Source organism: Ammospiza nelsoni, chromosome Z (assembly GCF_027579445.1).
Source record: "Ammospiza nelsoni isolate bAmmNel1 chromosome Z, bAmmNel1.pri, whole genome shotgun sequence".
Classification (NCBI taxonomy): Eukaryota; Metazoa; Chordata; class Aves; order Passeriformes; family Passerellidae; genus Ammospiza; species Ammospiza nelsoni.
In genome coordinates this window covers 85,382,375-85,403,419 of record NC_080669.1, presented here as the reverse complement: position 1 = coordinate 85,403,419, position 21,045 = coordinate 85,382,375, and the positions used below count along the sequence as shown (strand labels likewise).

At 41.3% G+C, this 21,045-nt stretch overlaps 1 protein-coding gene across 2 annotated transcripts in view; it reads right to left on the bottom strand.

Annotated features, from left to right (window-relative positions):
• Positions 1-2,055: 2,055 nt before the first annotated feature.
• The window catches only part of SETBP1 (SET binding protein 1), a 267,221-nt gene continuing 248,231 nt past the window's right edge, over positions 2,056-21,045 (bottom strand). For both annotated transcript variants that reach the window (XM_059491756.1, XM_059491757.1), the window contains 2 exons: positions 9,666-9,833; positions 2,056-4,575 (listed from right to left, as the gene is read on the bottom strand). In XM_059491756.1, the coding sequence (XP_059347739.1) occupies positions 4,019-4,575; positions 9,666-9,833 (725 nt within the window). In that variant the 3' untranslated portion in view covers positions 2,056-4,018. The remainder of the gene's footprint in view (positions 4,576-9,665; positions 9,834-21,045) is intronic.

Genomic DNA, 21,045 nt, shown 5'->3' with positions numbered 1-21,045 from the left:
TGCTCAGAAGTCCTCGTGATGCACTGGCACCCCATTGCACCAGATGCTACCCAGATAGTCACAATTAGAATATTCTATGTTCCACAACATTTCTGCCAAATGGGCCATGCTGTAGGATACTCGGGTAGCTGATGACTATTTTCACCTCTTTTAAATTTATTTTTTTCCATTTCTTTTTTACAGTTATCCAAAAACATGCAAGGTGCTTCACAGAAAATTTAATAGTGAAGGGCTCAAGAAACTGGCAGCATGAAGGTCTTGGAGACACAAGTGGTAATGTTTTTTTTTATTTTTTTTTTATTTTTTTTTCCTCTCTCCCTGAAAATTTATCCCCATTTCTGGTTTTACACTGGATTGAGGAATAAAAGACCCACAGAGTGGATGCAAACCCGTGGCCTTATTTCATATGGCTCACAGCCACGTGATACTCTTTTGTGTTTTTATTGAAGCATGCTCAGATGTGTGCTAATCTGTGACACAGTGGAGGTGTTTGAAAGGTTTTTTTGGTCTTAGTAAGCAAAAGGGCTTTCACCCCAGTATTATACAGTATTTGGAAATGTGTGGAGAGAATCCAGAGAGTTCCTCAGTAAATCTTCCTTGTAGTAAGGGAAAAAAAAAATCAAAAAGCTCATTACTGGAATATTGTTGGGTAATAAACGGCAGGAGTGGGATTTTAGCCTTAAGCCCTAAAACTAAATCCTTTATGATCTGCATGTAGTACATCGCCTTAAAATATTATTCTGTCAGCAACTTGCTTGTCATCTTTATAGACTATGCAACATGCAGAACACAAATTCTGAGTGCCATCTAACAGTATTTTCAGTCTGCTGTTTACGACACTAACAAGCCACTCTCCCTGTCAGCCCAGGACCAGCTGCATGAGGGTGTTGTGTGGACAAACATCCAAAGCTGAACCACAGCACCACGCTCCACCAGCACCTTCTTGCCACGAAAACACAAACCTTGATCTTCTGGGTAGAGCCCATCCCATGCTGAGAGCTTTTAGCTACCAAGTCCTGAGATTAGTTTCTCTAGGACAAATAGGACCCCTTCATGGTTTTGCTCAACGAAGGGTCTGTGGGGTTGTTCCCTCCATGTGGATGCTCTCCTTAAACACTGTGCCTGTAGCAGCCTTTTGGATAGCACTTTTTGGAAGGATAAGAGCATTCTTTTCCCAAATCTCAGGAGCTTGAGAAGCAGCAGCCACTCCATTATCCTTCCCTGGGGCAGTTTTATCCCAGTGTGTCCAGAAAGGTCCAGCCCAAATCCAGCCCTTGGGGGCACTCTGACCCTCTGGAAGCCACGATGGGTGTTGGATGGCAGAATTTGTTGCCTTCAGACCTACTTTTCCCTCGTTACACACTGAAATGTCCTTCAACGCTAGGAAGGACATCACTGGAGATAAAACTAAGGATAAGTTTTTTGGCTTAATTTCAGCTACCTGGAATACTAAACTTACGATTTTTTTCTGTCATTTTAAGTGACTGTCACCTACTTTCAAGCCCAAAGGAGATTGGGAATAAAAGATTTATAAGTTAACTAAACCTCAATCCAATGTTTTATAAGGAAGAAGAGAGGAGTTCAATGAGGTTTAGGGTTTTTTTCTGCAGGCCTACAACTTCAGTCAATAACACTGTGCTAATTCAAGAGAGCTGAAAAGCAAAATTGGTTTTAACAGAACGAGCAACCAGCCAATTTATTTCTAAGCTGCATTAATTGGAAAACAAAAAGCACAAATAGGTATGATGAATGATGCAAAACAAATTGGAAACAAAATTCTGCGATCCCTCTTATCAGTTTTAAGGAGTTAGGACCTCAAAATTTGTTCCAGTCTTAAAAAAATAAAAAATAATACATCCCCTCTTCCAGCTCCCCGACGCAATCCTATCCCCATATGCGTTCAGTTTTAATAAGCTAAGGTGCTATCACAGAAGAAAAATCAGTCTCTAAAAAACAACGAGTTGTATGTTTACAGTGTTCCTCTAACACCATAGTCTTGATATGATTTTTGTAAATAAATAACAGAATAGAAACACAAAAATTTTTTGTGGGGACTTTTCATTGAGTTTGTTGTTTTGTTTTTTTGGTGGGGTTTTCTTGTAGTTCTTCTTTTTTTTTTTTTTTTTTTTTTTTTTTAGTGTCGTGCTATATGAAGCTTCCTTGGCAATAAACCAATTCAAGATTTCTTGAAAAAGGGAATAGAATTTGGCTTGTCAACCATTAAGAAATTCCAATCCCCCCTCCCTTGGTGGAATCTTCCCTCCCTGTTCCCATTTTAATATCCATCTTGCCATGCTAGGTGTTGAGTGCACCGCAGGATTTAAAAAGAAAGGAAATAAAGTTGAAAGTACCTATTTCAAATTTCAACAATTTACTTTCTTTTTTAAAAGCATTGACACTGCAATGGAACAGTTTTTTGTTCAGTCTTTGTTTTAGCGAAACATTTTAATTGGGCTGTGGATATGGAGCTTGGGTATTTTACCCAAGTTTTATCAATGGCTAACGGACAACTCGAATGAGAAATGTACAATTTGAACTGACCATTTAAAGAGACGATTTGTCACACACAGTTTGCATACATGCAGACTGAGAGCTTTATAATTACATTATGTACAAAAAAAAAATTATTTTTTAGTTTATTAAGGCAACCACAACTTGGAGAACATGTCCAAAGTGGCATTAATACAATTGCAGTGGTGATACCCTTTGAACATTTTTATTTCTATTTTCAGATAAGAACACTTATTCCTTTTCTTTTGTTTTTCAGAAATAATTGCCAAGAAAGGATCTATTATCCATAGGGTTTGTTCTATATTTTTTTTAAAACAATCTACTTTATCTATTTTCTTTAAAAGATAATATCAAGGCATTGCTACCCAAAGCAAATTATTAACATTCTGGTTTTCCCGTTAATTTCACTGGGAATTGCAGATGGCAAAAACTTGGTAGATTTGGGTTCTGGTTTTTATTCTATTTTTTTTTTGTGTCCTATTTTTTTTCCTTTTATCTTTTTTATATTATTTTTTTGGTGATTTTTTTCCATGTTTACTATAACTATTCCCCAGAAGTGTCTTGCTGTTCTCTACTCATATGTACCGAGCATCAAAACAACTTGGCTGATGGATGACCCCTTTTTCACATGCCATTGCCAAGTTGCTTCATATAAACGTGTTATTGTAACCGAATATCCGTGTATACCTTATTTTAAATGCTGTGATATTCCATCGTTTCTTGGGATAGCACTCGGAATTAGTGTGCACGCGTGTAAGGCTCTAATTTTCTATTGCCTATATTGCAGCTAGTTGTAACTAGGCAAGTAAATGAGAAAGAAATATATAGTTCTAACAGGAGCCAGGCATTTTGGCTTATGCTGTCCCAAAGCCTGGTAGGTATATAAAACTGGAAAAAAAAAATCAAATAGGTTATAACCAATATCACAGTTGAGAAAATTACATTAATTTTTGTTGGGTTTTTTCTTCTTTGTTTCTTTCTTTGTTTCTTTCTTTGTTTCTTTGTTTCTTTTTTTTTCCTTTTTTTTTTTTTTTTTGCTTTTTTACAGTGATTTATACTATGGTAAAGTTACTCTTAGTTTCACCTGGCCCACCAAACAGAATCAGAGTTGAGCATGCACCCTTAGTGACAATGTTCCGCTATCTGCGAGGATGACTTCCAGCCTCTGGGTACGGTATGAGAACAGCAATGCTGAGATTCAGATTAGTTTTGGAAACTCGGCAGAGTTCATGCTTTTTCCAACTTTGACACACATCCTCCTCCCCTGTATCCCCCACTTTTCCCGCACCTTTCCCCCCTCTTTCCTTGGGGGGGTGGCTTGGGTCAAAGCGATGAAGAGGAAAGATGCGCGCCCCAGCTGGCACAGCTCTCTGCAATGAGTTCTGGCTGCTGAAGGGACAGGTCAGTCTGGTGCTGCCAAAGGGGCGAGGCCGACTGTGCACCTCCTGTCCCCCAGTCCTGGCGTGCTCCACTGTGGGCACCCAACATCTCACGAGGTGCACTGGCCTTAGGGAAGGCCTTCGCTTTCGCTCCCTCTGCCCTTACGGTGCCGCTTCACTTTCACGTCCTCCTCTTCCTCCTGCGGGGACTTGTTTTTCCTTTTTCCGACCCGGGGCGCCCGGGGCAGAGGGAGAGGGAGTGGAGGGGGTGGAGGAGGCAGAGGAGGCGGCAGCGGTGGCGTCTCTCGAGCCATGTGTATGACAGCCTCGATGGTGGCCATGATTGTATCTTGAGTGGCTGCTTGCTCCAACATTAACGGGTTGAGTGTTGGTCTCTGACCTCTTTTGCTCGGAAGGTCAACGCATTTTTCCAGAACGGGCATTTGGTCTCTGGAGTCTTCGTCAAAGGAAAGGGGTTGCTTCCGAGGACGCCCCCTCCTCTTCTTCACGAAGTTATTGCCTGTCTTTGATTGTCTCTGCAGCCGCTTGGCTTTCAGGATCTTGTTCACATGGTCCAGGTTCTTCTTTGTGGACAGGATCTTGGTGTAGTTGCACATCTTGCGCACCTCGCACTGGATTGCTTCGATTTCACGGCGCTTGAACCTTTTCTTCAGCGGTGAGCTGGCTGTTGGGAGACAAGGAGAGAAACAGGGGTGGGTCAAACAACAGTAACTGGAAATTCTTCTTTTTTTTTCTAGCATCATGAAGAGTAGATGGAAATACAACTTTCACGCAAGTAGTCTTCAGAGATTGCCTGTTCCCTCTTCTAAAGCAACAAAGCTTTTGCTACAGCAATGTTTTAGCATGGGTTTGCTTCATTCTCATTTTTCAATCTTTAATTGGAGAGAAGGAAGCTTAGCATAGCTGTCATATTGGTCCAACTTAACTATTAAACCTTCTGTACCCCAAAGATATAATCCTGATGTCTTCAATTCAGCCTTTAATTCTTGTCATGAATGCCAGTTAGTATGAAAAGTGTTTGTTGCTGAAACTAGTAGGCAGAGACAAGATGTGTGGGTCACTTCATCTGTGGCAAATTCATTACCCCTGCCTGGGTTTCTGTACTATCATCTCTTCAGATACTAGCTGAACCTACTCAGTCACATAATTGACTTTAATGCCCCCAAAGTAAGCTTACTCCTGGTTCAGATCACTTACTTTAGATCTGAACCAAGTCCAAAGTAGTTAAGTTTCTTGCCAAGGTCACGTTGTGAGTCATTGTCAGAGCTGGGAAGAGTACCCAGAATTTCTTGGCTCCTTGTCCTTTGCTTAGGACACGAGACCTTGCTTGTTTTGCCTAAATTGTCTCATTGTCCTCTCCTGACATGGCATCTGTTCAGAGCTCAGGATTTGCACACGGATTAGAAGTAACTACCCCTTTGTGAGGGAAGCAGAATGTATTAATTGTGCTATTGCAATAACTGGTGCTCCCTTTCACTCCTAACATACCTGTTCTGTGCTGCTGGGAAAGAAATGATGGAACTCAGAATTTCCTTTTTGGTAAAGAATAAAACATCCTACTAAATTAACCTCAGCCCACATCTACTTGCAAACTTAATTTACACCTGACTGTCAAGCAGTCATTTGGGTTTGAAATCCCTGAAGTTTCCCAAGCAGGCAAGATTTTGAGAAAGGTTCATTTGGGGGTTATCTCTGCCTTCATGGCTAACAGGCTAATCTTCCAGCAGTAGTTTAAATAAAGTTGCTATTGTAGCATTTTCTGCAGATAACCGGGAGCTGTCAAGTTGTAGAATCTCCTCTTGCTCTCTATGGGCTGTGACAGATTCAGCATATAAACCTCATTCACTGGCCTCCCCTCTTGGAGAACATAAATTATTGGCTCTTATACCACCATGTTGCTTGGATTCAGCGAAGAGCTTGCATAAACAAACCCAAGTTACAATGTAAGAAGCAGGAGTGAGTCATAAACAAAACACAGACATATGCTCTCTTATAAATAAAGACCTGGGATGGCCAACTTCCCAAAGTCTGGTTTTCATTAATTACAAAACAAAATACATTTTCCATATGTAACCCACTCCCCACACCAAAAAGAAAAATAAAACCCATTTGCAGTTTGTGGTTCACAAAGGACAAAAGAAAAGAGGAATGCAGTCATTTTGGTACCAAAGGAAAAGAGAAAGGAAATGAAATATCCAAGTTGCTCAGGAGAAGCTAATTAGTTGCACAAAATTCCTCCCAAGTAGGTCACCCCTAAAAAACTGTGGATTCAAGATCCCTAAAGGCAAGTGGCAGCAAGCTATTTCCCAGAAATTTGATCAAAAAAGGTTAAGTCCCTGTCACAGAAAATGATTATTGTCATCTGTTCTCACTGGTGATTGACATAAGGAGCCCCAATAACTTCAGCCTTAAGCATTAAAATCCTTTGAGTCCCACCCATATCCTGAGAGTAGCTTCAGGTCAGAAGATCTAAAAAATCAAGTTCACTGTCCACCTTTTGCCTTTTATTTCTATAGTCAGGGTGCATTTTCAAATCCTATATTTTTTTTTAATTACAATATTGAGGTGCTTTTTTTTTTTCCTGAAAGTAAAGGTGAAATTTTTCAGTTGGTGATTGACAACAGAAAATTTATCAGAAATGCAGGAAAGCTTGCAAGGTATCACGATGATACCAGGAGCTTTGGCTTTACTCTCAATTTTCATTGGAAAGAAAGTAAGCCAAGGAACTGGGGAAAAAAAGATTGAAATAAAGCACTAGCCAAGTCCCTGCAAAGATGTTATGTGTTTACTGAGATTTATCTGCTGCCAGCTGTTTCTGCAGATTGGTGTTACCACTTGAGCATGGTCAGTGGAGACCTGGTCTGTACAGCTGGCAGAGGATGACCTCAGCTTCTAAACCCTAAAATGGGAACACTATGCAGTTCAAGATGACCTTGCACATTGTTTTGATGTCCTGATGCTGGGTAAGAACACAGAGCTCCTGTCTATCCTGAAACCCTCTCAGGCACTCAAGAGGTCACTCAGGCTAAGAGCCCTGAGTGGAGCCTGATTCTGAATAGACACGGCCCTGGTGGAGCAAAGGCTGGCACCTGCCTTCTGCCAAACTGCCCAATTCCCCAAAGTTAACTGATATGCAGGCAACTGTGGGTAGGCGTCTGCTCCTGCATGTAAATGGATGGCTGAACACCACTTTCAGTGCATTTCTTCATGTTTAGATAATTTTTTTGCCCTTATAAAACTTTGCAAACTCACAAGTCTGTTCATTTTTGTGCTGAAACACATTTTCACATTTTGGAAAAAAAAAACCCTATGTGCTGTTCTGTGCTGGCTTACTGCACTAATTTTTCCTTTGTAAATGCTTTGGGGTGTTTATGGCTTTCTCAGGGAGCTTGTTAGAAGCTACTAATCATTCTTTTTCTTTCTTCCTGGCAACCCTCTGAACTTGCAGGCTCTAAAAATCATCTGAGTTGTTACACAGTCTGCCAGTAGCCAGAATGCATGTACTGGGTAAGTACCTGTGCTTTCAGGTCAGGCTTTTAAAATGAGATATTAGGAAACCCAACATAATTTTGATTATTGAATGTCAGGGACATCTGATTCTACATTTGGTGTAGGAAGACTATGCAGAAAGAGTCTGATGGGCCTGCAGGGGGAAGCTTTGATGAGGTGTGCCTATGATGAAATACCAGGGAGATCTGCCAAAGTAAACTAGCATTGAAGTGAGAGCCATTAGGTGTTATCAACTCATCTGGAAGCTCTTGGTGAACAACCTTTGATATAAAATATTTTCCTATATTGCCATGTGACACACTGCTCGGCTGAAAGCCAAAGCCATGCATTAATCTTTTCCATCTTATCCAGACAGACCCTGCCCAACCCTGGACCCAGGCTGGTCTGTGTTGGTCTTAGTTTTTTGGATTTTTTTCTGGTCTGCCTCCGCAAAGGCAAAATCCAGCTTAAAATGAAGGGAAAATACAAATGCATGATGCAGCACAAGCTTTTATACTTTTCTCACTCTCCAAACAACCCCAGCTAGCTGCCCCAAAACAAGCAAGAACCAATGGTAGCCTTAAAGCACAGCTTCACACATTCCAAACAGGGCACACGGAGGCCTGGTGCTTCTGCCCTCGCCAGGGTCCACAGGTGCAGTGAGGCTCCGTCTCACAGATCAGAAATGGCTGCGGGCCACGCTGGGAAGCCATACAGGAATGAAATGATGCTGGAAACAGCTTCTGAAGCAAAGAGAGCCACTCCTACCAAAAATACATATTTCCAAGGGGAGCTAGAGGAGGCTGAAAGACCCACTCCAGCAGTGATGGTGAACAAGGAGGTGAGCCCAGGCAGATCAGACCCTTTGGATGTTCTTCATTATCCCCATAAGTTTATTCTGGATGGCCCTGTTATGTCTGAAGCCCTGAAATCCTTCTTGCTGCCTGTTATTCTCCATCCCTTCAGAGGTGCCTGAGGCCATTTGCAAGAACATGGCACAGAGGAGGCTGCTCAAAGCTGGGGTCAATTTCTTGGCTTGCATTGAATGGAGGAATTTTCAAAGAGCTTCCTATTAATTACAGGAAACCCATGGCACTGTCCTGTTTTCCCATTAACACAGTTTCTTTCAGTTTTCAGCTAAATTATTTCAACATCTGGGCTACAGATAAACCAACAATTTAATTAGACTTTTGAAAATGGAAAGAATGAACTATGCAGTCAAGCATACACTTTCATCTTGTAACGGATCATAAAATATTTGTGTGCTTTCCTTCTCTGCTGCTTTAAAAATCTGTCCTTGGTTTATATATAGGAAAGTACTAAAGACTAAATAGACAATCCTGATTTTTTTAATATAAAAATTTATCTTTACAAAGGCTAATTTGCAGTATGAAACCCTTGTTTTCAGAATTTATTCAAGAAGTGCGAGGGAAATAAAAATAAGTGCGTTGAAAAAGCACTTTTAGCTGAATGATTAAATATGCAATAATTCTGTAAGTCAGTGATACAAATATGTTTCTTTTGAATGTGGCATCAAAAGTTTGACTAGACTATAAAACTCCTAATGCATGTAGGGTAATGAACTGTGGATTCCCCAGTCACTGGAAATTAATAAAAAATGGAAGATTAACCTCTCTATCCATGCCCAAGGAAAGGCATGATGATGCCTGAATGACTTGGCTCAATTTCCAAGGGTATAAAGATATCACCTTTCTGATCTGATTCAAAATAGAAGCACAAAATATAAGTTGGTAGAAAAGCATGCTATTCCGACTTATTTATTCTGGTATTTTAAATCACTGCTCATTGCCCCAGACAATTTTGCATTTGCAAGACAGAATATTATGCTAAAATCACTGAAGTATGCAGTAAGAAATCTCATCTGCTCCTCAGCTATTCACTGTGTATTCGGTTTGTTCATGCTACAGGGGTGGGAGCATTTAAAAGAAATGAAGAATGGGGCTGAGGAAGGAACCCAGGAGTCTTGCTTCAGAGTCTTGCTTCCTGCTAGACCCTACAGGCTGGTGCTACTTGCATCCTCATTATTGCACAAGTGCTGGTGTGTGAATAAAATAGATTTGATGTGCCAAGATCTACAATCACGGTAAGAAAGCATTGGAGATGTTACAGCCTGATTATCACATTAGATATTCATATTTGCAGCTTACTTTTCCAATCAGGAAGAGAATTGGGTGAACATATGGTACAGCTCCAGAAGGAGGAAGATGGGGAAGAAACAGAGGAGTGGAGTGAAAACAGCATTACCTGCTTCAGATGTTGCTGATGATGAAGGTAGGAGAGATAATACTGGACTTGGCATTGCAACACTGTCAACAGCTGCTGGTTTCCTTCTGGTCATCACATTACAGGCAGAACTTTCCATTTTACCATGAAGTGAAGTCTGGTCTGCTTTTAAGTGGGGACCTGCAATTCCTGGGGAAACAAAATTTGGATGAGTGTTAGTACTGTAACATGTCTGGGGATATATCTGAAAAAAAGAGAAGTCAGTTGCTGTCCTTGCTGCATTGATATATTTCCATATTTCCTTGTGGATGTATCTGTAATACAGTCTTGATACCCACAAAGACCATAACTGTGATCAGTTTTTGATAATTTTGCTGGAGGATGTACCATCACTGGTCTCTATAAACAATGGTGAACCAACAAAACATTTTACTTTTAGTACATTAGTGCATTAGTACTTTTTCTTCTGAAAAACCACGTACACTCTGATACATGGATAAAGACAGATATCCTTCATAACTCTGTTTACTGGGAATGCCTATGTATCATTTCCTGTGCAGTTCATTCTCCACACATAGTTACATGCTTCTCTGCTGTAAACACCCGACTTAGTGGGTGTTTCATCTGAGCAAGGAGCAGGCATCAGGAGCAACCTCAATATGCAATTCCCATCCGGAGCACGTTACATTTATTTTTCAGGAATTCCCTTCCTAATTAAATTTGCCTTGCAGCTCATCAAAGGGAAGTGAGTTAAGGAAAGAAAGAGTTGTTTGTCATATATCTTTCTACCTACAGTTTACAATGCGGAATAAATGAGTGGTAAAATAATGCCAAAGAAGTTAAATATTCCAGAAAAATAAAAGTTATGCACTATGGCTGGCAAATTCCTCCACTAACAGTATTCCTCAAACTCTTGTGTAGTTTTTAACCATTTTGTTTGCTTGTAAATATGTGAAATTTAAACTCCTGGCATGGAAATTTGAAAACCTCTCCAAGTCTCTGTGATGTTGGGCTTCAACGTGATTAGGGCAGATATTAATTTGTCAGAGATAATCCTTCATAAATTCCTTCTTTTTTCAGATCTCAACCTGCACATGAGGCCCAGATAAAATGCACCAGATTTTGGCAACTAAATTATACAATGATTCAAAAAACCACAAAGCAGCTGAGGTTGAAAACTTCTCTTGAGACCACCTTGCCCACGTCACCCTGCTCAAACAGGGTCATCCAGAGAAGGCTGCCCTGGACCACATCTGGCCAAATGAGAATATCTTCAAGGAGGGAGAGTCTACAACTTCTCCCTACAAACTGTTCATCCCCTAAATCTACACTGTTCAGGAACAACTTGTATTAATGTTTCAGCTTGTGCCCAATTACTCTTGTCCTGTCACTGGGCAGCATTGAGAATAATCTGGCTCCATCCTCTCTAATCTTTCCCATCAAATATTTGGATGTGTGGAAAAATCCCCCTTAGCCTTCTGTTCTCCAGGCAGAACATCCCATCCTTCTGAATCTTTCCTCATAAGACAGATAATATCCCAGATTCTTCATAATCTCTGTGGCCTCTGACTGGACTCTCTTCCATATGTCCATATTCCTCTGGATATCAGCCACTGCTCTGAGTTCTGAAATTCTCCAGATTTGTGGATGGTATTCTCTACCCTGCCACCCTGCTCATTAATTGACATATTAAAAGTTTTTAGTTCCCATATCATGGGGTGCATCTCTACTGTCTGGTCTCTAAGTGGATTTTGTGCTACCCATCACAGCCCTCTGAGACCAGCCAGTTTTCAGTCCATCACAGAGCACATTTATTCTGCCTGTGTTTCATCATTTTGTCTGTAAGAAGCTGATGGAACTCAGTGGCAGCACTCTTGCTAAAGTCAAGATAAAACCCATCAGACTGGTGAGGCACGATTTCCACTTCACAGATCTGTGATAACTACTCCTGGTCATCTTTTCCTCCTTCATATGTTTGGAAATGCTCTTCACAATTGTTTACTCCATCAAATTCTAGAGATGAGACTGAACAGCCTTGTTCCTTCCTTGCTTTTTCTTCTTGACCTCATTGGACTGATATTTCTTCTCTTCTAGTCCTCAAAAACCTCTTCTGATCACCACAATCTTTCAAAAACAACCTAGAGTAGTCTCACAGTGATGCCAGCCAGATCCCTCAGCACCTTTGGGTACATCCTGCCAAATCCCATGGATTTATGCATACCCAGTTCATTTAACTGTTCCCTAATCAGATATTCCTCCAAGAGCAGGTTTTCTTTCCACAGCAGCATTACAGGCCTGGGATTCTCAAAGGCCAGTCCTACCAGTGGAGATCAAGGCAAAGAGGACAATCAGTCTCCTGCTGATCTTTTTCAGCCAGGGTCCCTGTTTCATTCAGCAAGGGGCCCATATTTTCCATAGGCTATATTTGGCTGCTTTATGTAACTGTCAAAACATTTCTTGTTGATCTTCTGCCCTAGATTCAACTCCAAGTGGGCTTTGCCTTCCTAAGCCCATCCCTGCATGCCTGAACATTGTAGATCTCATTCCCTGGCTCACTTGCTTCCATGTCTCTTTTGCTTCCTTTTTGTACCTGGAATTACTCAGGAACTTCTTGGTCAGTCATGAGACTCTCCTGACATCCTTGCTGAGTTTGATTTGCCACCCTGGTCTGGTTTTGCATGTCTCCACAATGTTCCTGATCCAATATTCCCGATTCCTTGTTCCCTGGGAGTAGAATCCAACCCCCATCTGATCGTCCTGCCAGGGAGTTGCAGAGAGTGAGAAGGTCCCTCCTGAGCCTCTTTTACTCCAGGCTGAGCTCCCCCAGCCCTCTCAGCTGCTCCTGCTGCTCCAGACCCTTTTCCCTTTTGTATCTCTTCCCTGTGCTCAGCTTCTCCATACACAAACCAAAAATTCCTTATATTTGCTATTTGGAGCTGCTATGAACAGTCCCTATGAACTTGGGTTTCTGGCACGTAAAAGGAGAAATATCAGCAGACCTGTGAATTGTCTCAGAAGCTGTGGAAGAGATCCCTATCAGATTCAGGCACAGAAATGCTGCAGTGAGAGGAGTCTAAAAGACAGGGATACAAATGGGCCAGTTTGGGAGAGGAGTCCTGATGAAAACGTGCACTGATATCAGCTGGTGGATTTAAGGGAGGCAAGAAAGGGCAGAAATAGTCACGAGTGAGACAGTGTTACAGGTCACAGCTTGGTGGGGATAAACAGAGCAGTCTCTGCCTATTAGACCACACATCTTTCCAGAGCCTCAAATCTATCATTAAGCATCTCAAATTGTATCCATTAAACTTCAATCTCTCTCTGCTCGGCTTCTCTAGTGCAAATGAGAACAATAATATACCCCTCATCTCAAGAGCAGTCCTGTGAAAATAAAATTATCAACATTCATGAAACATTCATCTATTCATACCGAGGCTTAGAAATGTGGAATAAATGAGACATGATGTCATGCACTGAATAGCAAGAGGAAAATCCAGCTCCCAAATAGTTGTTCATTAGGTGAGCTCTATACATTGAATAAAGCAGTGTCCCATAGAATAAGTGAGATATTTGACTAGGTAATTACCCTTTGGAGCTCTGTGTATGTACACCTGAGGTCTCACCACTACACAGTGCTTGGGTTTCTGCCTTAACAATATTTATTCATGAGTGTAGTGGGCGCACAAGAAATGTGCACATGTGGGTGCATGTATCAATACACACACACATATATGCATGTGCATATGGTACATAATAATGCTAACAACCTCATAAATTCAACATCTGGTCCTAATTAAACTGAAGGGCCTATATAAAGAGCCGTATGAAAACATGCAGCTGTAACCTGTTGACCTCTATTGATAAAAAAAGAAAAAAGTCTGTGAAGCTGTGTTTCAACATATCAAGGGACAATCACTCATTTTTTCAAAGGTAATCCCCCACAAACCACTTATCCTCTCAAATCTCTACCTGCACACAGTGTTTGCATTAGGGACCTTGATTTATGGATCCCCACTCCTTGGATGGAGAGGCCAACTTCCTGTTGCCGTGGTTACTTAGATCTTGGTTCAAGGTTAAACTACTCCCAAATCAAAATCAGTGGCAGGCACAGCATCTAACAGCCAGGTTATTGACTACCCTAGGATGCTTAAAGGTCAAAGACCAAAGTGCTGCTCACTGCCTTTGGGGTGAGTCAATATTTTCAATATTTTTATTCTGTTTCTTCTGAAGAAGTAGTTGCTGCTCAATTACCACCTATCTGGGTTTAGCAAGGTCATACAAATCATTGAGGAGAGTCCTCCCCCTGCAGAAGAGATACAAATGTAATGAATTACTTCAAAGTCTACATGGCCCAATTGCAGCTCATCACCGGTGAATCATGGGCTCAGACATCTGTCTCTTGTTTTAGGGGCTTGGTTTCCTCAGCCTGTGTCCCTCACATCACTGAAAATCTCTATATTGAGGAAGAAGGGTAATTTATGGATCTGGACCAGTCAATAAAGGAGAGTCATCAGTTTTCTTTCCTGGATACCAGAACACAAACAGAGATTCAGAGGCACTGTTGGGAACACACAGAGGTGCAGCAATTTGTTGACAAGGTTTTGATGCATGCTGCAGTAGTGGAATGTCTGTCCTTCAGTGTGGGAAGACCTGCTGGTGTGGTATCATCATCTCTCATTGCATTTTTTCCTCTCAATTGGGCTGCTCAGAAGGCCTTGGGTAGGAGAAGGCCCTAGTTCAACCCATCTAAGAATCAGGTGAAAATAAGTAATTTCCAGGGATGTAAGAGTTTAAAATTCACACGCTCATTCATTGAATCATTATATATTATCCTTTGGCACTGCCTCAGCAAGAGAGAAGATTCTGTGGGGGCTGGAGCACTTTTGCCATGGAGACAGGCTGAGAAGAAATGAGAGTTTTTCAGACTGAAGAAGACTGTGGGGAGACCATACGGCCCCTTCCAGTACTTGAAAGGAACCTCAAAAAAAAATCTGAAGAGCGACATTTTTGTGCACCCAGATAGTGATAGGAGAGAGGGGAACTGATTTAAATTTCAAAAGAAGTGTTTTAAATATTACAAAGAAATACTTCACTGTGAGGGTGGGCAGGCCCTGGCGCAGGATGCCCAGAGCAGCTGTGGCTGCCCCTGGATCCCTGGGAGTATCCCAGGTCAGGGTGGATGCGGCTTGGAACAACCTGGGATAGTGGAAGATGTCTCTGACCATTGCAGGGGGTTGAGACAAGAGAGTATTTAAAGTCCCTTCCAATCCAAACCATTCCATGATTCTATAATGTAAACTCATGGCCTGATTCAGAACTTATTTATCACGTATCTGTTAATCTTTGTGCATTTCCTCCAAATTAGAACCCTTTTCATCCCATGAGAGACCCATACCTTAACTCCCCTGAGTCCGACTGACAGCACAGACAACACCACATGCACATGCAAGCAAACAATGGGCAGCAAAGTAGGAAGGAAATCAATCATTATGTACATAATGAGAAAGGGCACGGAGAAAGGACTGCCTCAAAAGCAGAGGTGGACATGAAGGATTTTATCAGGAGCCTGAAACAGTGATGGTATGATTATAAAGAAATAATCACCATAATCATGAGTAAAAAGGTGATTCAGGAGAAGCGTGGTTTTAGTTCAGGGCCAACTGGCAGAAAGCTTGTGTAGGAGGGAAGACAATGCTGACTTGAAATTGGCCTTTCCTTAAAGATTTATGGCATTTTTCATTCACTGGCTGAGCAACTTATGAGCTCTAACTGAAATTAATACATTAATTTGAAAGACCTGGTAATTATTGTTATTGTTATTAAGGGCTAACTTTTCAAGCAATGTGGTCCAGCTGCATTGTGCTGGGCTCTGTACAAATGGATTAATTTACTTGCCTTGCTTTACTGTTAAATCATGATCACCCTGCTTATTGCATTCATCTGTTTTCCCTCATCGTCTATTGCACAGAAAGATTCTTGGACAACGTGCACCTTTTCTCCTTTAATCTGTGCACAGAATCTAGCACAACGTGCATGCAGGCTGGAACTCAAAGTGCCAGTCCAAAAGAGATAATAAATGCTAATTTGCCATTGGAAAATGGAAAAAATCAGATGATAAAAACTGATCTCAGTGAAGCTTCCGCTAGGGAAGATTTTTCTTCAGAGAGTTCATTGGGTTGGATTTGTACTCCCCACAGATCTCTGGAAATCCACATCTATACTTAAATTGTTTGTGTGTCTGACCATTGTTATTGGAAAACTCTTACAGATGATTTTATTTTTTCCCTCCCAGTGTCTTTGCACAATGAACCTTCGCAATGCAGCTGTACAGGAATGCATGTCTAAACATGCAGTTAGTCAGAGCATTTGCATTTTGATAACTCCTCAGTTTGGAATAAAGAACCAGAAGAAACCTCATATCTTGGTGAATCTTTTCTTAAGGCTGGTTTTAAATAAATCAGTCAAAAGTTTGGCATTGCATCATATTCCAGAAGGGAGAACTGAATTACTATGTGATAAATGTAGTTAAGGAAAGTAATTATTCTTCTTAAAGTAATATTATTACCTTTCTAACTTATGGAAGTAATTTCCCTGAGTTCTATTTGACGTGTATTATCATTTAAAATAACTGTACTTTCAATGTAAAGCACTGCTTTATGACTTTAAGTCCTTTTATCTTCCTCCCTTTTCCACCACCACATTAAAAACTTCAAATTCCACCTTTTCTAAGAGGGATTTTCTATTTTGCAGAATGTGTCCCCCTGAATAAAACTGAGTGCCTGCGGAATAATAATGCAAAAAAATTACTCCCATTGCCAACAGGCAAAAATTTAAGAGATGAAGTCTGCTTTATTTCATTCTTGCTATTTTCCTACTTTTTTTTTTTTTTTTTTTTTAATCAGAATAGCGTTAGAGAAAGAAAGAGGGAGATTGAGAAAGCCATCATTAGATAGATCTTCTGATCTTTATCTCCAGTAGCACAGTCAGAAGAGCTAATACTATGATGATAGCTTTGAAATCTCAGGAATTGAATAAAAAGAAGTGATAGTGATGAACTCCCAGCTAATAAACACAGAGTGCTTATTTCTGCAGAATGATCAATTTCCAGATGTCCTGAGGCTTGTCTGATACAGTTGATTTACTCATTCTCCCTCACTTCACTAATAAAGCTCAAGTCCTACATCAGATTAGAGAAGAGCTGGATTTCTTAAAGAGGCAGGAGGAGGGCTGGCATCATGGCATACAAATGCTGGGAGACACACTAATCTCTTCTGCCTCCTTCCATAACCACCAAGCTGTCTTAAACAGCTGCCTTCCTCTGCTGAAATCATACACTTTATCCACTTTGGGTTAGTACAGTAATGCAGACAATTAATTTGTTATCTTGTTAGTGGAAATTTAATGCAATGATCTAAAAGAACTCTTACATATTGTGATAAACTTTAGTGCCTCCAGGGCACTTCTCCTCCATAGGACTCATTTCACATCCCATCCATTATGTAAATGAGATGTGGAAATAGTTTAGTTCCCCTAATGTATTTGTACACTGATGGATTGCACAAAGTCAGCCCTACTGAAACTAATGAGGTTAAATGCATCTTGCCATTCCTTTCTACTTGGGTGAATCTCTGTGCCTGTGCTCGAGAAATGCAGCGTGAGTCTTCCTCTCCACTTCTCCACAAAGATAATTGTGTTTCCTGACAGGGAGCACAGAGCACCTGAAGCCTGGCAAGGATCTCCTCAGCCTGCAGAGCAGCTGCTGTGGCTCTGTGCAGATCTGGGGTGATCTGGGGAGGTCTCAGGTCCCCTTCCAGTTTGGGGACAGAAGTCCCAGGGCCACGTGGAGCTGCATGCAATGACATGCAGTATTTGATGATGTCGCAGACATCTTTAATGGAAAATCCTTTCCTTAGGATTTTTCCTCCTGAGAAGCTGAGAGGCCTCAGGAAAAAAATGTAAACAATGGTTATCTGCTGCTGTGAATGCAACAGGTGCATCTGTGATTGGCCCACGTTGGTTGTTTTTAATTAACGGCCAATCACAGTCAGCTGGCTCTGACAGAGAGTCGAGCTACAAGCCTTTGTTATCATTCTTTATTATTCTATTCTTAGCTAGCCTTCTGATGAAATCCTTTCTTCTATTCTTTTAGTATAGTTTTAATGTAATATATATATCATAAAATAATAAATCAAGGCTTCTGAAACATGGAGTCAGATCCTTGTCTCTTCCCTCATCCAAGAACCCCTGTGAACACGGTCACAAGTGACTGCATAGTTGTCAGCATTGCTAGTAAAAGGATTAAACCCCAAGAGAATAGGGAAAGAAAGCATTTTCTGGTCATCAGGACAAGTCTCAAGGCTCCATTGCTCAGCCATAAAATATAAGTAAGGTGTTCTTCCTAATATCTAAGCTTACTCTGCACTCTGTCAGTGTGAGGCCATTCCACCCTTGTGGATTTTGTGAGGCCATTTAACCCATTTTGTCACTACAAAATCCTTTCCAAAATCCTTCTCCAGCTCTCTTAGAGCCCCTTCAGGCAGTGGAAGGGCCTCTAAGGTATCCCTAATCCTTCTCTTCTCCAGGTGAGCACCCCCAGCTCTCCTAGCCTGCCTCCAGAGAGGAAGAGCTCCAGCCCTCTGAGCACCTTTATGGCCTCCTTTGGGCTTCTGCCAACAGGTCCATATCTCTCCAGTGCTGGGGGCTCCAGGGCTGGGCACATCACTGCAGGTGGGGTCCCATGGAGGAGAGTCAAAGTGGACAATCCCCAGCTTCAGCCAACTGCCTGTGCTCCTGGGGCTGCAGCCCAACAGGATGGTCAGCTGCAACCTGAATTTTAGAAAACCAGTCAACTGTCTTTTTCATGTTTGTGTTGAATTAGACTTCCTGGCAGATGCAGTCCTGCTCTTCTTTGCCTTTTGGTTTTGCTTTGGGTTTTCTCTTCCCTGCACCAGTACAGGAAGAATCACAGACCTCCTTCCTCCTCCTCATATTGCCAGGGTGAGTCAGGAGACTGAGGAAGAATGGACATGCAGCCCCCATCAATGGAGATGAAGGCTGTGTGTCTGGAAGCTCAGCCTTTAGTGAATTTGGTGAATTCCAAGATGAACACTTGATGGAGCTTGTGGGAGCAGTTCATAGTCCAGGGCAGCACAGGACAGTCGCACAAGGTGACTGTAAAAGTGCTCCTGCCCTGTCCCCTGCAGCCCCACTGTGTGCCCTTCCCCAGTCCTTCAAACAGAGTAGGACTGGGATTCTAAAATATCATGGAAGAAGCCACCAAATTTTTTCTTTTCTTTTTTTTTTTTTCTCTTTTATTTTTTCTCTTTTTTTTTCTTTTTTTTTTTCTTTTTTTTTTTTTTTTTTTTTTTTTTTTTAATGCCAGGAAGTAATGAACACATGAAATTAGGATTTTTAGTGGAATTTGGATCAAAGTAGAAGAACACAGTAGTTATGTGTGGGTGACAGCAATAAATAAATTTAATGAAAAGAAAACCCGAGGGGTCAAAAGACTAATTCAGAGTCAAAGGCTCTGAGTTCCCAGGCCTTGTGAAGAGAGTTTTAAGGTAAAGGGCTCAGAATCAAAAGATTTCCTGCTCAGAGGCTGAAAATAGAACAAAAAATTGCAATTTACAGTTGTTGGAGACTGACAGAATCAAGAGGGGCAGACAGAGGCTGACAGGGTTGGAGAAATTAAATTTGCTATTAAATCTCAGCAAATGAATCATTTAATACACGGTGATGAAGAACTAAAGTCTCTTACAGAGGAGATAGGAAAAAAATTAAAATCTGTGAATAAGGTGAAATGAAAAAGCATTGTTTGAGGGTGGATGCTTAGGTGGAAAAGTGAGACAAAGGGCTCTTTTTAAGAAAAAGAAAAACATGAAAAGCCATTAGGTGCACCAAGGGGAAGAAATGAAAAGATCTCCAGGTAGGAGCAAGGAGCTACCTAGAATAAGCAGTCATTCCAAGATGAGCTGTCACAGTGGATGAGGATTTGCTCACTGGGGAGAAAGAAAACAGAAGACAGGATTTCTTTCTCAAGAACGCAGCTGAGGAAAGACAGATGGGGAAATTTCAGTCTGTAAGTAATGAGAAAAGTCAGGGGTGGTATTTTGAGTTGTTGTTTTTCTAAACAACAGGGATGATCATTTTTAAATGTGGCAGATAGAGCTGATATCCCCTAGGCAAGCAGGGCTGGGAGCAGTTTGTATTTATCACAGATTAAATGGGACACTGGCAGCTCTGGTGGGAGAGTGCTGGCATGGGGCAGAGCTGCAAGAGTCAAGTTGCCAACGGGGGGAGGACAAATGATGCACAAGGGTTGGGCTGGTGTAATGATGGGAGTCATTTTTCAGGCACATCCATGGTACAAAAGCTGATGAAAACTAAGAGAAGTTATCAGAATAATTAGCAAAAATCTTCCTGGATGATTTCAGCTGAGACCTTCACTGAGGAAGCACAGTGTTTCTCCAGAAAGAGCTTATTTCTCTCCGTGCATGCATTAGCAAAGGAAAATATATGTTTGCTGCATGAATTCAGCTGATATATTTATCTTGCTAGCATAAATGTTATATTTGCACCACACCAACTTCAGCAGTAGTGATATCTGTATTAGAGAAATATAAACTGTGTCAGGGATGTTGCTTCAACCCCAAAATGCATCTGGTTACCAAAAAGGAGCAGAAGAGAACGCGGGGAGCTCCTCCATTCAGTTCAGTGACATCTGAGCTGACCCCCCAAGGGATCCACACCTTTCCACTCCCTGCAGCTGCAGGGGAAGGTGGCTGGGAAAGCACAAAGGTACCTGGGGGCAGGTGGGGTGAGGATGGGCAGAAAGTCACAGCACTGACAAAAGCATCCAAAGCTGATGATTTCTAGGTTGGCATTTTCCCTGCTGGGCAGGGCAGCAGAGCAATTTCATTTTTCTTCTTTATCTGTAATAAGCTGTGCCACAGTTCATACAATCAGAAATACCATAGTATGACATGCATTTGAAGTGAAATCTCAGCACTTAATGGGAGTCTCCATAGACCCTGCAATCTGGAAGAGGTAAAGCTCCACTGTAAATGAGGAGTTTTTATTTTTAGAAGGCCTCATGTTGGTTTTGTTTTAAAATCTGAGTCCATTCTGAGTCATCCCACTTTAATGCTGATTTATCATAAAGTGAGTGTTTTCTTTATCAGCAACAGAGATGAAAAATAATACACACTGAAAGTGCATCTATTGTTCTTCTTCTCTTTTCTTCTCTATTTCAGATCAATAGATAAGGGGTGTTTTCTCACCTTCATGAGGACAACTACAGTAACTGACTTTATTATGAAAACTGAAATCTGTTTAAACAGATGTATAGGTAAGCTTGTGACTACTATTGACAATTAACTTTAGCAACAAATAAGTTAAA